Source organism: Aethalodelphis obliquidens, unplaced genomic scaffold (assembly GCF_003676395.1).
Source record: "Aethalodelphis obliquidens isolate GAN/ISIS:26980383/991018 unplaced genomic scaffold, ASM367639v1 scaffold48, whole genome shotgun sequence".
Classification (NCBI taxonomy): domain Eukaryota; kingdom Metazoa; phylum Chordata; class Mammalia; order Artiodactyla; family Delphinidae; genus Aethalodelphis; species Aethalodelphis obliquidens.
Genome location: NW_020837992.1, coordinates 13,458,232 through 13,473,252, shown reverse-complemented (window position 1 = coordinate 13,473,252; position 15,021 = coordinate 13,458,232). Strand labels below are relative to the sequence as shown.

General features: G+C 39.1%; 2 protein-coding genes across 13 annotated transcripts in view; one reads left to right on the top strand and one right to left on the bottom strand.

Annotated features, from left to right (window-relative positions):
• The window catches only part of TRMT1L (tRNA methyltransferase 1L), a 36,126-nt gene extending 25,270 nt beyond the window's left edge, over nt 1–10,856 (bottom strand). For 4 of the 6 annotated variants that reach the window (XM_027083016.1, XM_027083021.1, XM_027083017.1 and 1 more), the window contains exons 1-5: nt 10,352–10,776; nt 8,786–8,923; nt 5,874–5,984; nt 4,457–4,570; nt 1,486–1,550 (exon numbers count right to left, since the gene is read on the bottom strand). In XM_027083016.1, the coding sequence (XP_026938817.1) occupies nt 1,486–1,550; nt 4,457–4,570; nt 5,874–5,984; nt 8,786–8,923; nt 10,352–10,595 (672 nt within the window). In that variant the 5' untranslated portion in view covers nt 10,596–10,776. Of the gene's footprint in view, nt 1–1,485; nt 1,551–4,456; nt 4,571–5,873; nt 5,985–8,785; nt 8,924–10,351 lie in introns of all 6 variants that reach the window. The other 2 variants (XM_027083020.1, XM_027083019.1) reach the window with 2 other exon arrangements.
• A 206-nt stretch (nt 10,857–11,062) lies between these two features.
• SWT1 (SWT1 RNA endoribonuclease homolog) overlaps nt 11,063–15,021 on the top strand; it is a 91,807-nt gene continuing 87,848 nt past the window's right edge. For 4 of the 7 annotated variants that reach the window (XM_027083011.1, XM_027083015.1, XM_027083009.1 and 1 more), the window contains exons 1-2: nt 11,063–11,171; nt 14,239–14,340. In XM_027083011.1, the coding sequence (XP_026938812.1) occupies nt 14,248–14,340 (93 nt within the window). In that variant the 5' untranslated portion in view covers nt 11,063–11,171; nt 14,239–14,247. Of the gene's footprint in view, nt 11,172–11,269; nt 11,831–14,238; nt 14,341–15,021 lie in introns of those variants that run through there. The other 3 variants (XM_027083012.1, XM_027083010.1, XM_027083013.1) reach the window with 3 other exon arrangements.

Sequence of the window (15,021 nt, the reverse complement as noted above, 5' to 3'; positions counted from 1 at the left end):
GTGACTTTGAAAGGATTTTTACTTCCTTACCTATATTTACATATGCTTTTTAATCTTACTTTACAATAGGCCACAAGTTTAATTTCTTAGTTTTTTCCATTCATTCTAATCAGCAAATAACTGTACTCTATCTTCTATAAGCAGCACTTAACAAACGGTATGACACTAGCAGCAATGTGCTGGTAGATGTATAGCAACTGGCTCTCCAGGAAAATAAAGCCCTGATTTGTAGTGTCTGCAGCTGTCTGTGGTTTATGTACTCTACCATGGCCGATGTCAAGCTACAACCGTGACATCTGAAGCTACCAATGGGACATCACTGAACGTGAATTTGGGAAGAGATGTGCAATATCATACCAGAGAACACTGCCACGGTGCAGATATAGAATACATAAATAACGTTAAGAGCACAGGTAAAAGTAAAATGTAAAATAAATGGGAAGTAGTGAGTTGTGAGTATTCATTAACTTTGTTTTTAATATAATTTATTTACTTTTAAGTTTATATAATTTAATTTTTGATGATGGCCACATTTAACAATGAGCTTTCAAGATTTCTGGAAAATTGAGCTAGTTCTAGCACACTACTAAATGTTAGAGACAGGATAAAAAGTCTATTTTTCCAAGTAAAAATTCTCACTTTATAGTTCCTCATTTAGCTAAGAACAAAACCACCACTCCAACAGCTCTTCCTGCTTTTGATGCCTTTTTACTCTTACGTCCTGTTTACTCGGGATTATAGAGCAAGGAGAGAATAGTCAAGAACATTGCGCAAGGTTCCTTATGGCATTGTGGTTATCATATTCAAAACAGATAGGGTTAATGGACTAAGCATTATCCTAACTACTTAAGAAATGTTTGTTCCCCCCTGCCGCCAGTTCTTTACTTTTTTTAGTGACTTGAAAGGAAAATTAATAATGAGGACCCATTAAACTAATACGCATTCAGGATAGTGTCACTATAAAATATTTTACAATTTGTATTCCCCAAAGGTCAAATCTATCCTAAAAGTAAACACACGTACTTTAAAAAAAAAGTTAGTGAGATTTCAGAAAGTTTCTTCCTTCTGTCCTTTGACAAAGTAAGAGGAAGAACATAGGGAGGATGAGTATGAATCGACACATATTAAGATATTTACTAACCCACAGAAATTAAAGGCTCTTATTCCATGATCAAAATTTATTTTGAAAGAAAAAAATTACTATTTAAAAATCTCCATTCCAAAATTAGTAAGTGGGTTAATTTTCCTTTTGAACACAAGAGAGCAGGTGATCTGACTGAAATTAAAAACTTTAAAATGAAAAGTTCAATATAGCAACTTCTTTCATACATTTCATATTTTTCCTACTATGGTAATCTGAAAGCCCTTGTAAACAAAATCTTAAACTCATTGCTGAATATGCACATTTTAGTCGTAAAGCAACTCAAAATTGCACTTTCTTTACGGACAGCTAAGTCTAAAAAAACAAATCTACCATGTGATTACCTGTTCTCCAATAATGTTTGGTTTCACTGGTCGACAAGGTAAGTGACAGATGCACATCCTGTAACCTAGAATGAAGAATGAAGAATTGCTGCTTGTCTATCACTGTTCATTAAGTATTCAGTTATTATTAAAAATTACTAGCAAATTTTATTTTATAAGAATAATTGAGATTATTCTTATATTTGTAATGTCATAGTTTATTTGAATGAGATGGCCTTAGTTTTATGTACTTGCTGTATATGACATAGTATAAAAACAAATACAGGAGGATCTAGGGTCAAAACCTGGTTCTGCCAAAAATATCTGTGTTACCTTGGTTTAGTCATTTAGCTTCTTTGGGACTCAGTTTTATCGTCTTTCTGCCATCTTGACTTTTTTTAGGCTTCATCTTCTCTGCCTTATGCTGCATTTACCATTATACAGCCTCTTCTTCATTTATGATACAGCACTATCTTAGTTCTCTTCCCATCTTTCCTACTTAATCTTCTTTACAGATTCTTTTCCCTCTTCATACACGAAAATGTAGATTTTCTGTATGCTTGATGTGCTACAAAAATTTTTTCTCATTTCCTTGGTAACTGTAGTACCTTTCATGATTGCAACTATCTCCCCTGTGAGAAGGAATCCCAAATTATAGCTCTCTTACCAACTCATTCCTGAGGGCCAGATCTCTACTTTCAATTGCCTATTGAAGACATATGACTGGTTATTTCAAAACCTACTGTCGGGAATTCCCTGGTGGTCCAGTGGATAGGACTCCACGCTTCCACTGCAGGGCACATGGGTTTGATCCCTGGTCCCTGTTCGGGGAACTAAGATCCCACAAGCCGTGTGACGCAGCCAAGAAAAACAAAAACCAAAACCCAACAACAACAGAACTCCAAAAAACCTACTGTCAAGGACTAAAATTTTCACTTCCCCTTGAACCAGGTCTCTTTTTCGCCTTTTTAATGAATAATGCCTTCCACTTACTCCCAATTCAAAAACTAAGTTATCTTTAACTCCTTTCTTCTCATACTTTACATCCAATCATTTATTTGTATATGTTGAAGTGTCTCAGGACTCAGACCTTGGACAACAACTTTTTTCCACCTATATGTACTCTTAAGGTTATCCCACCCAGTCTTACGGCTTTAAATACCATCTATATTCTGACAACTCCCAAATATGTATCTCTAGCCCAAACCTTTCCCCCAAAGTCTAGATTCATGTAGCCTCCAGGCTACTTGATATCTCCACTAGATGCATCTCAACATCTGCATGCCTAAATCTGAGGACCTGTCCTTCTTTCTCATACCTAATGCAGTCTTCTCCATCCCAGTAAAGGACAACGTTTTTCTAGTTGCTCAAGTCTCAAACACAAGCATTCTTGGCTTTTTCTACCTCATCTCCCTTCTATTCCTTCAGCAGATCTTATTCAACATATTTGCCAACTACTTTGAAGCCTGCTCACAAAGACAAAATCATGTTCACCATCTACCAGATGACCACCATGTGAAAGAACCCAACAACCTAATGTACATGACAGAGTAAAGCAATACTATGAGCCATCAAAGAGAAAAGAATAACTTGGAGGAGGGAGACCAAACCTAAAGATTAAACAATGGCTTAAATACAGCAAACGAAAGAGACCTTTGTAATTGAAATGAGATCTTTCTTTTTTGATAAGAAGTCAATATGGTTTACTATACATTCTTATAAATAATTAAACATAAGACATATGGCTTCTGAATTAGTCTCTAATTCCCTTTTCTCTAAGTAATTAGTGATAATCTAAGAAAATAATTCTGGTATAGTTCTGGCTTCTTTTTTGGGGTGTCTTATAATGGCTATTTCATTCCGTCTGGTTGAAACCCCAGATAAGCACATTTAACAATGACTATACTTATATAATCATATATAAATATAAGTATATACATGTTTAAGATTGATATTTAGGGCTTTTTTGGGGGGGTACTTTTTGTTTTTATCCCATATATTGCTATTTTCATTAGTAGTTTACCATGGAAATCCTTCCAAGTAAACTGGTATAGATGTAATATACGCTTTTCAATGGCTGCATAATATTTCATGGTATGTATGTACCATGTACCATGAGCATAATTTATTCAGTCTCTTATTTTAGTTCCAAGTTTTTGTCACTAAGCACATGCTGCAATGAATATTCTTGTACACCTATCCTTGTGTATTGCTGCTTTTACTCCTAGGAAAGAGTGCCTGGTGGATGAATATTTTAAATTTTTTAAATGTTGCCAGGTCTCTTTCCAAAAATGCTGTAATATATAATTCACTAACTCAGAATCTAATAATTCACTGTCTCTAAGAAGTATTTTAACTTGGTAAGATGTTGTTTTTTGTTCTTCAACTTTATTCATTTCGTTATATGAGTCCTCTCGTTAAACTTACTCCCTCAAATTGTGTCATTTTTGTCACTATTATAATTGGTTTTTTCTAATTTCCATTTATCTAGAGTAGAGAGACTCTGATCAATCTTGTATCTCACCACTGTTCCAAATACTCTCATCAACTGGCTTTTTTAAGCCATCAGCAGAAAAAAAAAGATGTTTCTTCTTTTTTCCAATGTTCATACCAATTATTTTATTTTCTGTTTTACTACATTTATTATATCTTCAAAAGTATGTGTAAAATTGTAGTTGTTCTAATATAAAAGGAAAAGTATAACTTATTAAAACATGGTTCAATAAGTAATGTGGACCTTCAGCACCAAGCAGGTACCCCGTACAGAAGAGATGCTTAATAAATGTTTGCCACACTAAACTATTGGTGTCACATCTATCTATTGCCTAGAGAGCTATATGGTCTTTTATTAATAAATACATTAAAAGAGGGGCATTAATCCTTCATAATTTTAAACTGAAAATATTTGATTATGTTTTCATTAAAATTCCAAAACTGGTACCAAATCTTTAATTTCGTTTACATCACTTTTAGCAAGCACAAAAATACTAACCTTCAAATTCAACTGAGACTTTCCAGTGTAAATTTTGAAGGTGACGATGAAGCTTATGACTATTACAAGCTCTGAATTTTTCCTTGGGGCACAATGGACAAGCCTGTTTGTTTCCTGTTAAAAGAAAAGGAACTAATAAAGCGGAGAATATACTAGCTGTTAATGCTTAAATTTAGCTACAAAAGAAGTAACGGGGAACCTCTCTTGCCTCTGCCCTTTACTCCCCAAAACACACACTCACACACCTTAGATAATATCTTTCTTAACATTAGGGAGAAGTCATTCCTGCCTCAGCAGGTACTTAACAATAGTTGTTTTAGCACATGGTCAGTGACTTATTTTTTTACCTAAAACTCTCCTCTCTGTGGCTAGCAGATATCCTTGTTGCCACTGGGAACAGAGAGGATGAGGAAGTGATAAACTACATGATATCCCTCCAGCCAAAGTGCCTGCCAGAGAGAATGTCATTCTGTACTTTGGGCAGGAGAAAAGGCAGCAGTTGTCACACTCCCAGAGGGCTAGGAGCTGAGCAGAGAGCATAAGTATCTGCTCTGATACTCTCCTACTCTAACAGCAACAAAAATAGTTAATGTGCGGAGTTAGAAAAATGGAAGAAGGAAGTGGAAGGAGTACCTTGGATCCTATATAATTGCTATTCTGAGACTGGGGTCATGGTTACAACCACTGTATCCTATTACTAAATTTGTAAGTTCTTCCTTCTTTATTAACATATTCTTGGAAAGATTATGTATTAAATAAGTTTTATTTAATTAGAAATGTAATGTACCTTAATAAAAACTTTGATAGTATACAAGAGACTTAAAATCTCAAGTCCAGGTTTAAAGCAATAAAATATACAGAAATAATAACTCAATTTTTAATCCAACAAATATCTTTCACACATAGCACATGGCAAGTATAAGCACAATTTTATTTCTTTATATATATATATACTCTGCCTACTTCAAAAAACTGTGAGGAGATCTTGAGGATGGAATCCAAGCACTAAGGATGGCAAAGTAGAAAGAGAAGAGCTTGGGGCACTGACAACATTGTGAAACTCTGTACCAGCCCTAAACTGCCAGCCTTGGGACTTCTTTTACATGAGAGAATATAAGCCTCGATACTACTTTCTGGATTTCTGTTACTCATAGTAAAATGTAATTCCTAACTTTTAGTATACAAAGCCCTTATATATCCATGAGACTGTAATTTCCTTGAGAAGTTGTGAAATAACTTATCTCATAGCACCTTTGCATACAGAAGGCTATAATTTCCTAAGTAAAAAACCATTATTTTACTTCTGCTCTAGTCCAGTGAAAATAAACAAGTCTATGCTTAGAAAAATTTTCATGTGTTGAAAGATGACAAATCATTAGAAGTTGAGAAAAAACACATTTTCAAATCATGGAAATACCTGCATCAAGATTATCTGAGTTTAGTGAACTGGCAGAGTCAAAATCCCCTTCAGTTACGAAAGCTAACTTCTCTAGATCAGCAAGCTGCCTTTGAATTGAGATGTGTCTCTCTGAAAGGAAATTTTAAGAGTTAGAAAATTATGCTTTAACAATCTGTATTCCAACTTCATTTTTATTTGATCATGTCACATGGAATTTTACACTTTTATTTCCTATAGCACAGTGCCCTAGTACCTAGATGGGAAACTCAGTTTATAAAATGACAAGTGTGCCTAAGAAGGCAGAGTTGGGGGAAAAACTCTGCTGTGTAACCTCACAGCTTTCAAATTCTATCTTATTATTCAATATAATTCTACAAAAGAAAGGTCTAGTCTGTACAAAACACTGAAGCCATGTTTCCTGTTTTCAAAGAACTTTCAACCACGTGAGAGAGATTAAAACGTTAACTACTAACTAGAACACAAGGCAGGATGAAATGAACACTAGGGGTAAAGGTAATATAATGGTGGCCTACAGAGGAAGAAGTAATTCATTCCAACAAGTGCCCCTGGGAATGTCTTCACTGAAGAAGTGGCATTTGACTGAAATTTAGGGTATGAATAGAATTTCATAAGGTAGGAAGAGAATTTCAATAAGTAGAGATTTCGTGTCAGGCCTTATAAACTGAAGTAACCTAATAAACAAAGGCATGTGGTGTAAAAATACACAGCCACCTCTATACCACTCCTGGCTGGAAAGTAGTATGTTTGGGGGATAGAGTTGGTAGAAAGATATGCAGCCAAAAATGTATCATGGAAGACATAAATTTTATGCAAGTTAGTTTGGACTTTACTCTTCAGGCAATGTTAATTCAGGTTTCTGAGGAAATCAAAGACATGATTTGAATGCATTTCAGGAGGGTATCTCTGGCTGTAGTACCAAGGATCAATAACTGAGGTGAGAAATTAGTAACAGAAAAGTACTGGAGAAGAGAAGGTAAAAAAAGAAGCAAAGAACTTGGGATGTGAAAGTAAAGGTGAAGATTAAAGGACGATCCTGAGATTTAATAATACTGTTAACCAATAAAGGAAGCAGAAAACACTTTTGGCAGAAAGGAAGAGGAAAGAGGAGACAAGGGAATTTAGTTTTTTACACAGTGTGTTTGATTACTACTGGTATTAGGTACTCAAGTCCAGTAGGCAGTTGAATCGTTTTTGGAGCTCAGGAAGGATTCTGAATAGATATAACTCAAAAATACACGTTAGATGAAACTATGAGCATGAATAAGAAAGCGTAAGGGAAAAATTTTGTGAAACAGAGAAGAAAAAAGCCAAAACTCAGTCCCAGTAACACATTTTTGGGTTACTGAAATATTATACATTCTTCAAATTACATACCTGTAAATTTTGGAATATATGAATAAATCTTTCCAAAATATATTTAACATTCTTGAGTAAGTCGTGTGTGGGATGCATTCCCCAATGCTGCTGAACCCACTACTGATTAATATAAATGGATACAATTTTTAAGTGAGGTATGGAGGTATGTAGATATTTGTAAGAGACTTTCAGGAAAATCAAGAGGGTACATTCAAAAAGGAAAAATGGTATGGAGAATCAAGATAACGCAGAAGCCAAGAGAGAAGAGACTGTAAAAGAGAAATGCTCAACAGTAAGTATCACAAATAGTTGCAGAGATCAAGAAAAGACCACTGGATTTAGTATTTAGCAAGTCTCTAGTGACCTTTAAGAAAGAAGGTTCAGTGAGGTGTCAGAGTACAAATGGGACTGGAAGGAGAAACCAAGTATAGAAAATCAGCATAGATTATTTTTTTCAAGAAGTTTGGTAGTATAAAAAAGGAGATGGATGGGATTGTAACTTGTTTTTTCTTTCTTTTTAAGGATAGAGAGACCTGAATATGTGTAGCCCCAAGGAAAGGAACATTTACAAAGTGGAATCCTGAATATGCAAGACTAGATGTAACTGACAGGAAAGGATCCCAGTGAGATAGGAGTCAATGGGGGTAAACCACAAGGCTAATATTAATTATATAATTAGATTATACAATTTCTCGGCACTGCTGTCTTCCTGCCTATCCCTCTCCAAGCTTCATGCCCAGTTGCTTTGTTTTCCTTCTGTATAATTTGTGTTCTTGTTTGTCTCCCCTACAAATAAGAAGTAGGCAAGGGCTATGTCTTATTCATCTTTGTAACAGTTAAGTGCCTAGTGCAGTAACTTGCACACCGCAGGCACTAAAGTTTTTAACTAATTTTTTAAAAAAAATCATTAGTCTTTTTGGATGCAGCAGCACCCTGCGTCAATAATTTTGGAATTCAATTCAGCACTGTCAGACATTCCTGCTAAAATTTATTAAAAAACAATTTTTACTTAATTCTAAAATGAGAAAAACAAGGAGCAACAAATGCTATTGTTTAACTTCTTATACCAGGTATTGTTCAAATGACTTACAATGAGATATGATTTCTATAAACAGGTAAAATTTTTTCCCACATTACAAAAACCTTTAATTGCTAGGTGTCTGACCTTACTGTCTAGTAAGATTCAGGCAATGAATCCACGTGTACAAACCAATCTATTTAATTTGAAATCATAAAAGCTTTTGGCTTCCATAGTTCAAAGATCTGTGTGCGTGAAACAAGATATATAGTGCTACATAACGATGTGCTTATTTAAATCATTCCAACTACTAAGTAGTACAAAGTAAGCGAAAGGGGCCTGGTAAGCTAGAAAACTGAAAATCCTGTGGTCCGCTATTGAAGTAAATTCTAAAAGATCTATCTAAAGAGTCCTGATATGCCTATGTACATCTCTGAAATCACTTTCTGGCTCAACACAGTAGTTATCAGTCAATCTGTACTTAAAATCACTCAATCTTTTTGTAACACACTAATCCAGAAGTCAATAGGCAAACCTCTTGTTAAATCAGATGAGTCCAAGATGCTAGGAGGTTCTTTTAAAACTTCTTTTTCCTCAATTTTCAATTCTATTTCAGATATGCCATCTTCATCTTGCCCAGTTAAGTCTGATTTCAGAGGGCTAACTAGACCATCTAAAAATAATTTTTAAAATGTGATTAATATGTTTCTAATGCATTTCAGATTCTCAGTCATTACCTACTTGTCCCAGCAATACATTTTCAGTTTTCTCAAACATCATGCATTCTTCAAATTAACACACTTGTAAATTTTGGAATATAGGAAGAAATCTTTCCAAACTATATTCAACATATTCTTGATGGTGGGGAGGTGGAGAAAGCATGCATTCCCTAAAGCTGTTCAACCACCTCTAATAAACATAAAAATATCCCATCTAGAGATGAGTTAGGGAGGATACCTTACTCAGGAGAGTGTTCCTCCTCCTCCCCCATTGTAGTTGTGGACGAAGAAACAACTGGCCTTATTTTGCACCTACTAGCTCTGATCTTCTGTGATAAGGAGGGGCCTACCAGAGGCCTGCTGACTTTGTCTTTTCTGTGATCTGCCCTACTCTTAAATCTACTATAACAATTTATATGTTGTTTTAAAATTGTAAAATAATTCTATTAGATTATAACTGTCCAAATGTTTTATAAACATTAATCTCACAAGTGGCTTAGAAGTAGGAAAGACAACGAATTAATTTAAGATATTTTGTTATGATTCAGAAAGAGTATAAAGGTCAATTTTGGGACTAAATTTTTAAAAAAAACTTTCTTAGACCTAACATTTCAAAATGTTCAGAAAATTCCTAAGAAAGTGTTACTTATCAATCTTTTAAATTCCTTTATGGTCCAATAAATCATCACTTAGAAAACATGCAAGCATATTCAGAAGCACAATAATACGGGCTATTAATTTTCAACAGCTGACTTCTGACGGAAAAACGTACAAAATTCAACTGGTATTTATGTCTGAGGGAAGACACCTGTAATTTAGCCGACTCTTTCTTAAACTGTTCATCAGCCTCAAATTCTTTTTGGAAGCAAGCTGCTAAAGGAAATGAAATGAGAAAAACCCATCTCTTGTCTCTGTCGAGGCACAAAAGCTAATTGACAGCAACGGTTGCTAAATCTTGGCAGTTAGCATCTACTACAGTAAACAGGTTGCCTCGGTTACTCTATCATATTTTAAAGGACTTAGCGAACCATGGCAGACGGGGCTGAGAGGGAAACTACCAAATTAGGTGTAACTTCTGATTTTTGTACCAAAAAGACTCCCTTTAACGAAGAAGCCCACAACCTCATTATTTCCTTCTATCTGCAGCACACCTGGCCTCCACAGATCCTTCACCGTGAGGTCCCCAAGGTTTGTGGAGATGCCTTCCCCCATCCTACACCCGTTTTACCCGCTATACGGGTTCCTCCTTCCTCCCCCCATTTCTCTAAAACTGCCTTTCCCCATAAAAACCATCCCAGGGGAGAAGGGCCTCCCCTACTCCCCAGCAAGGCGCACTTTCTCGCTTCTCCTGCGGCAGACAGATCTGGGCCTCCTGCACTTACTGCTTTCAGCCTCATCAGGGGCAGAGGCTAGGGACGGGGACAGGGTCGGAGCCTGGGCCAGGGCAGGGGCTGGGACTGGAGCCGAGGCCGGAGTCGGGGCCGAGGCCGGAGCCGAATCCGGGGCCGGAGCTGGGACCCGAGCCGAGTCCGGGGCCGGGGTCGGGACCTGGACCTGGGCCACTTCCACCTCCTCCTCCTCCTCCTTCTCCTGGGGCAGCAGCTCCTCCTCCGCCATATTCTCCATAGTTACCGCCTCCGTGCCAGGCCCGACCGGGGACCAGGAGGGGCTCACGGCGGGGTGAGACAACTGGCGTGAAAGCCCAGAGGGCCGGATCCGAGGAGTGGGGAAGCAAATGGGGAGGGCGGGATGCGTGCAACAGACAAAAGACGAAGAACCAGTGACCAAATCCAGTCAGCAGAAAAATAAAAAGCAACAGACAGCGATTCTCGGTCCCATCCGCTTCCTTTTCCCCGAGACGTTACGACGCCAGCCCAGACTGCGCAGGAGCGGGCTGGGGACGCCGTCCAATGAGGTCAGAGAGTTCCATTTCCGCGGTGCGTCTCCGTCCCAGGCGTCAACCACGGAATCCAGCCAAAACTACAGTACCCAGGGTGCACCGCGCCGCACGGGGGGACGGGGCCAGAGTTCCAAGTTCTCAGAGGAAGTGAACGCAAAGCTAAACGAACGCTCGGGAGCGATCGAGCGGTACCCTGCCTCTGGGCGCAGAACTACATTTCCCAGCGGGCATCGGGGCTCGGGGTCCCTTTCCCTTGGCCCGGGAGTCCGGAGTCGCCACCGGCGGGAGCGCTGGTGAATAAGGTAGGGAGCTGGGGCGGGGTGTGGGGGGAATCGTTGACGTTACGCTGGGCAGGCTCCGCGCCTCACTCCGGTACCGTAGCGGGCGGCCGGCGGGACGGACGGAGGATTCCGGGTCCCTTCGAGCCTGGGCTGGGCGACTCTGGGGGCGGTCCCGGGGTTGAGCCTGCTCTGTGGAGGGTGGGGTTCTGGCCCGGCCCTTCCTCTGGGGCTGCCTCTCGCCCCGGCTAGGGTGAAGTCTGTGAGTACGCGAGCCCGTGGGCCTAGGCGGTTTACAGGACGCTGACAGGCTCGCCTGTCAGTCGGGTGTCTGCTCCTTGTTTCGCACCTTCACGCACACCGTGACCCGAACACTCTTTTCCTTTTGTTTTTATTTTTGTCCTAACCTACGTATTCCCAGTATCAGCGCTGCGCCGTGGCTGTAAGATTCCTGCGGATAGGGAATTTGGCGGGGTGGGGGCGGGGGGAGTGCCCTGTGCTTACATTTAGGCTGTTAATACCCAAAGGTCGTTAATATGTTGAGCTTCGGGGCACTTGACTGATGCGATTTACATTCCTCAAGGCGTATGCAAGTGAGTTCCCCGGCCCCCGTACTTCTCTTGCCTTTACTCTCTGAGACATCCTGAAGAAGGTATCTTCAGAGTTTGGAAGAATCATATTAAGTGAGTATATTACTTATCTGTTGCTGCCTAAGTTATCTCAAAACTTAGTGGCATAAAACAACAAAAACATTTATTACCTCACAGTTTGTATGGGTCAGGAATTCAGAAATGGCTTTCTGGGTGTATCTGGCACTGGGTCTCATGAGACTGCAGTGAAGATACCGACCAGGGATGCTGCCACGTGAAGGCTTGCTTAGGGCTGCAGGATCAGCTTCAAAGGTAGCTCATTCACATGCCTGGCAGTCAATTCATTTTTGGCAAGTGGTCTCAGTTCTTCCTTGGTGGCCTTCTCTTTGGGTTACTTGAATGTCCTCATGATGTGGTAGTGAACAATTCAAGATAGAGAGTAAGGCAGAAGCCACAATGTCATTAGACCTAGCCACATACTACCATATAGCAATATCCTGTTGGTTACGTGGGTTGTCTCTATTTATTGTGAGAGGGGGCTACATAAGACTGTAATTACCAGGTAGCAGAGATCATCAGGAGCCATTCTGGAGACTGGCCGGCACAGGAAGTCTCCCCTCATTTAGTTTGTATTCTGATTTCCATAGAATCAATATGAATTTCACACTAATATGAGTATAAAACATTTGTCAGGGCTTCCCTGGTGGCGCAGTGGTTGAGAGTCCGCCTGCCGATGCAGGGGACACGGGTTTGTGCCCCGGTCCGGGAAGATCCCACATGCCGCGGAGTAACTAGGCCTGTGAGCCGTGGCCGCTGAGCCTGCGCGTCCGGAGCCTGTGCTCCACAACGGGAGAGGCCACAACAGTGAGAGGCCCGCGTACCACAAAAAAAACAAAACAAACAAAAAAAAAACATTTGTCATAGTACACATATGGGTGTTTTTCCTTTGATAGTCCACTATCTGCAGTGTTTTTTTTCAATTTGTCTTATGGGTAACAGGTTCAATTGTGTTCTTTTTGTATTCACAGCACAATGTGAATGGGTTTAAATTGTAAACGGTAACATAACCAGTCCATTGCCTCTAAGCAGTTTATCTCATGGAAGTTATTATTTTTCATTATGCCTTCTCCCGCTTCACCCCCCGCCAAGCCCCCCATGGAATGGGGTCCTCGGAACAAGAAAGAGAAATGAAGATTATTCTTCTAATCTGAAAGCTCAACTGTGAATTCAATTATTGCCATAAATTATCTTACAAAGCAAAATTTCTGGGTAATTTAGAATTTGTTCGTAGAAGTTTACGTTGGCTACTCTTTTATTAATTTTTATTATTGTTAGATTTCTGTTAGCTATCAGCATTTTTATTCTTTCTTCCATAATCATCAAAACATTCTAAAAGTTTGATTTAGTGTAATTGATCATTCTTTTTTAGAACTTCACTTAGTGTCATCGTGATTGACCAGGAGTAGTTGCAATTGCTTGGTTTCTAGTCTTTGTTATGTTCATAGTGTCTATACATATCACTGCCAGCAATAAACTCTCCTTTGGACTTTGCTTCTGGACCCCTTTTACATCCTCTTGCCCCAGCAAACCTGGTGATATTCCCAGTCTCTGGCCTCTACGTTCCAGTACAGGATGGTTGTATACACTATCTTGAGAGTGTTTATGACCATAAGGAATGACTATGTTTGTTTGTTTGTTTGTTTTCCTATCAGTAACTAACAGTATAGACTTGATCCAGAACAGGGCTGGAAAAGTGAGACTGGGATGGGAAGTGGACAGAGGGACTGGATCAGCAAGAGTTGGAAGTGGCTCAGAATGAACAATGAATATTCTGGGGAAGAAAAATTCACTCATTCATTCACTCAGCAGACATTTGTGAACACCTCAGTTTTCAATACAGCATATTCTTCAAGAAGCTCAGGGTCTAGAAGAAAGACAACCACGTAAGCCAGTATTTGTTAAGACCCTGCTGTGTACTATCCTGTACAAGGTATCTTTACATCCATAGCTTCATCTGAGTTCTTCAAAAACCTTCTCAGATGAGTTATCTCTATATTACATATAATGAAACTAGGGCTCAAAAAACGTATGTATTTTGCCTGAAGTCGCACTCAGTGAGTGATGGAGGGTGTGTTGGGAAAATGAAGACTTTTGACTAGTTGGTTTTGAGGTATATATAGGTGGGGCAAAATACAGCAGTCTGGCAGGCAGTTGAAAATGGTGGTGTGATGCTTGAGAGAGAAATCAGGGCTAAAGGCATAGTTTTGAGAGTCATTCCTAAAAAGGTAATAGATGAAGCTGAAGGAGGGGAACAGATCATTATGAGGGAGAATATAAGTAAAATAAAGTGGAACGATGAGAGAATCCTGTCACCTTGAGAATAGGTAAAATATGGAAATTATTTTGTAAAACTCCAGTCTTTAAGGAACTGAAAAAAATAATTTCTAATGTTTTTGTTGTGGCAGTGGTAAAACATAATGTGCTTTTGATATTTATTTTAGCTTTTCAAAATGTCCAGCAAAGAATCTTACGGAAAAAAAGAGAAATCTCTGAGAAGAGGCACTGCCCCATCACCCAATGTTGATGAAGAAGTAAGAATTCTGGTTTGTTGTCCTAAAGATACCCTTTTTTACAGTTTATTTTTGTGTAATGAAAAAAATACACCTCAGTTTTAAAATGAGATATGTAAATATTTTGTTCTTCCCTTCTGACCCAGGAAAAGTCACTTGTTATTCTCATTCTTTACTTGCATTATTTTATTTATTCCTCACAGCTCTATGAGGTAGGTACTGTTTTTATCCCAATTATACAGAGGAAGAAACTGAGGCTTGGCGGTGTCCTTTGTGCTTCCTCCTCATCTTCTTAAACTATAATCCTTCAAGTGCCCAGCCTCAGTTCTCGCAGCGTAGTAAACTTCAATAACATTCTTTCAGTTGCTTGGGCCGGAACCCTGGTCATCATGCTCTACCTGCATCCCATCTATCAGCAAATTCTAACAGCAGAGTCTGACTCCCGCCTCTACTTCTATCACCATGATCCAGGCAATCAACTTGCTTTCCTAGGTTATTTCAGTAGTTTCTAAATTGATCTCCCTGCTTCCACCTTTGCCTTCTTGTGTTCTTGACATAACAGCAAAGTGATCCTATTAAACTGTAAGATCATGTCACTCTTCTGCTCAATATTTTCTGATGGTTTTTCGCTTCAGAGAAAAAGCTGAAGTCCTTGCTGGGGCTGACAAAGTGAACTACTCTCCCCATCTCATCTCCATTACATTCTCTCTTTGC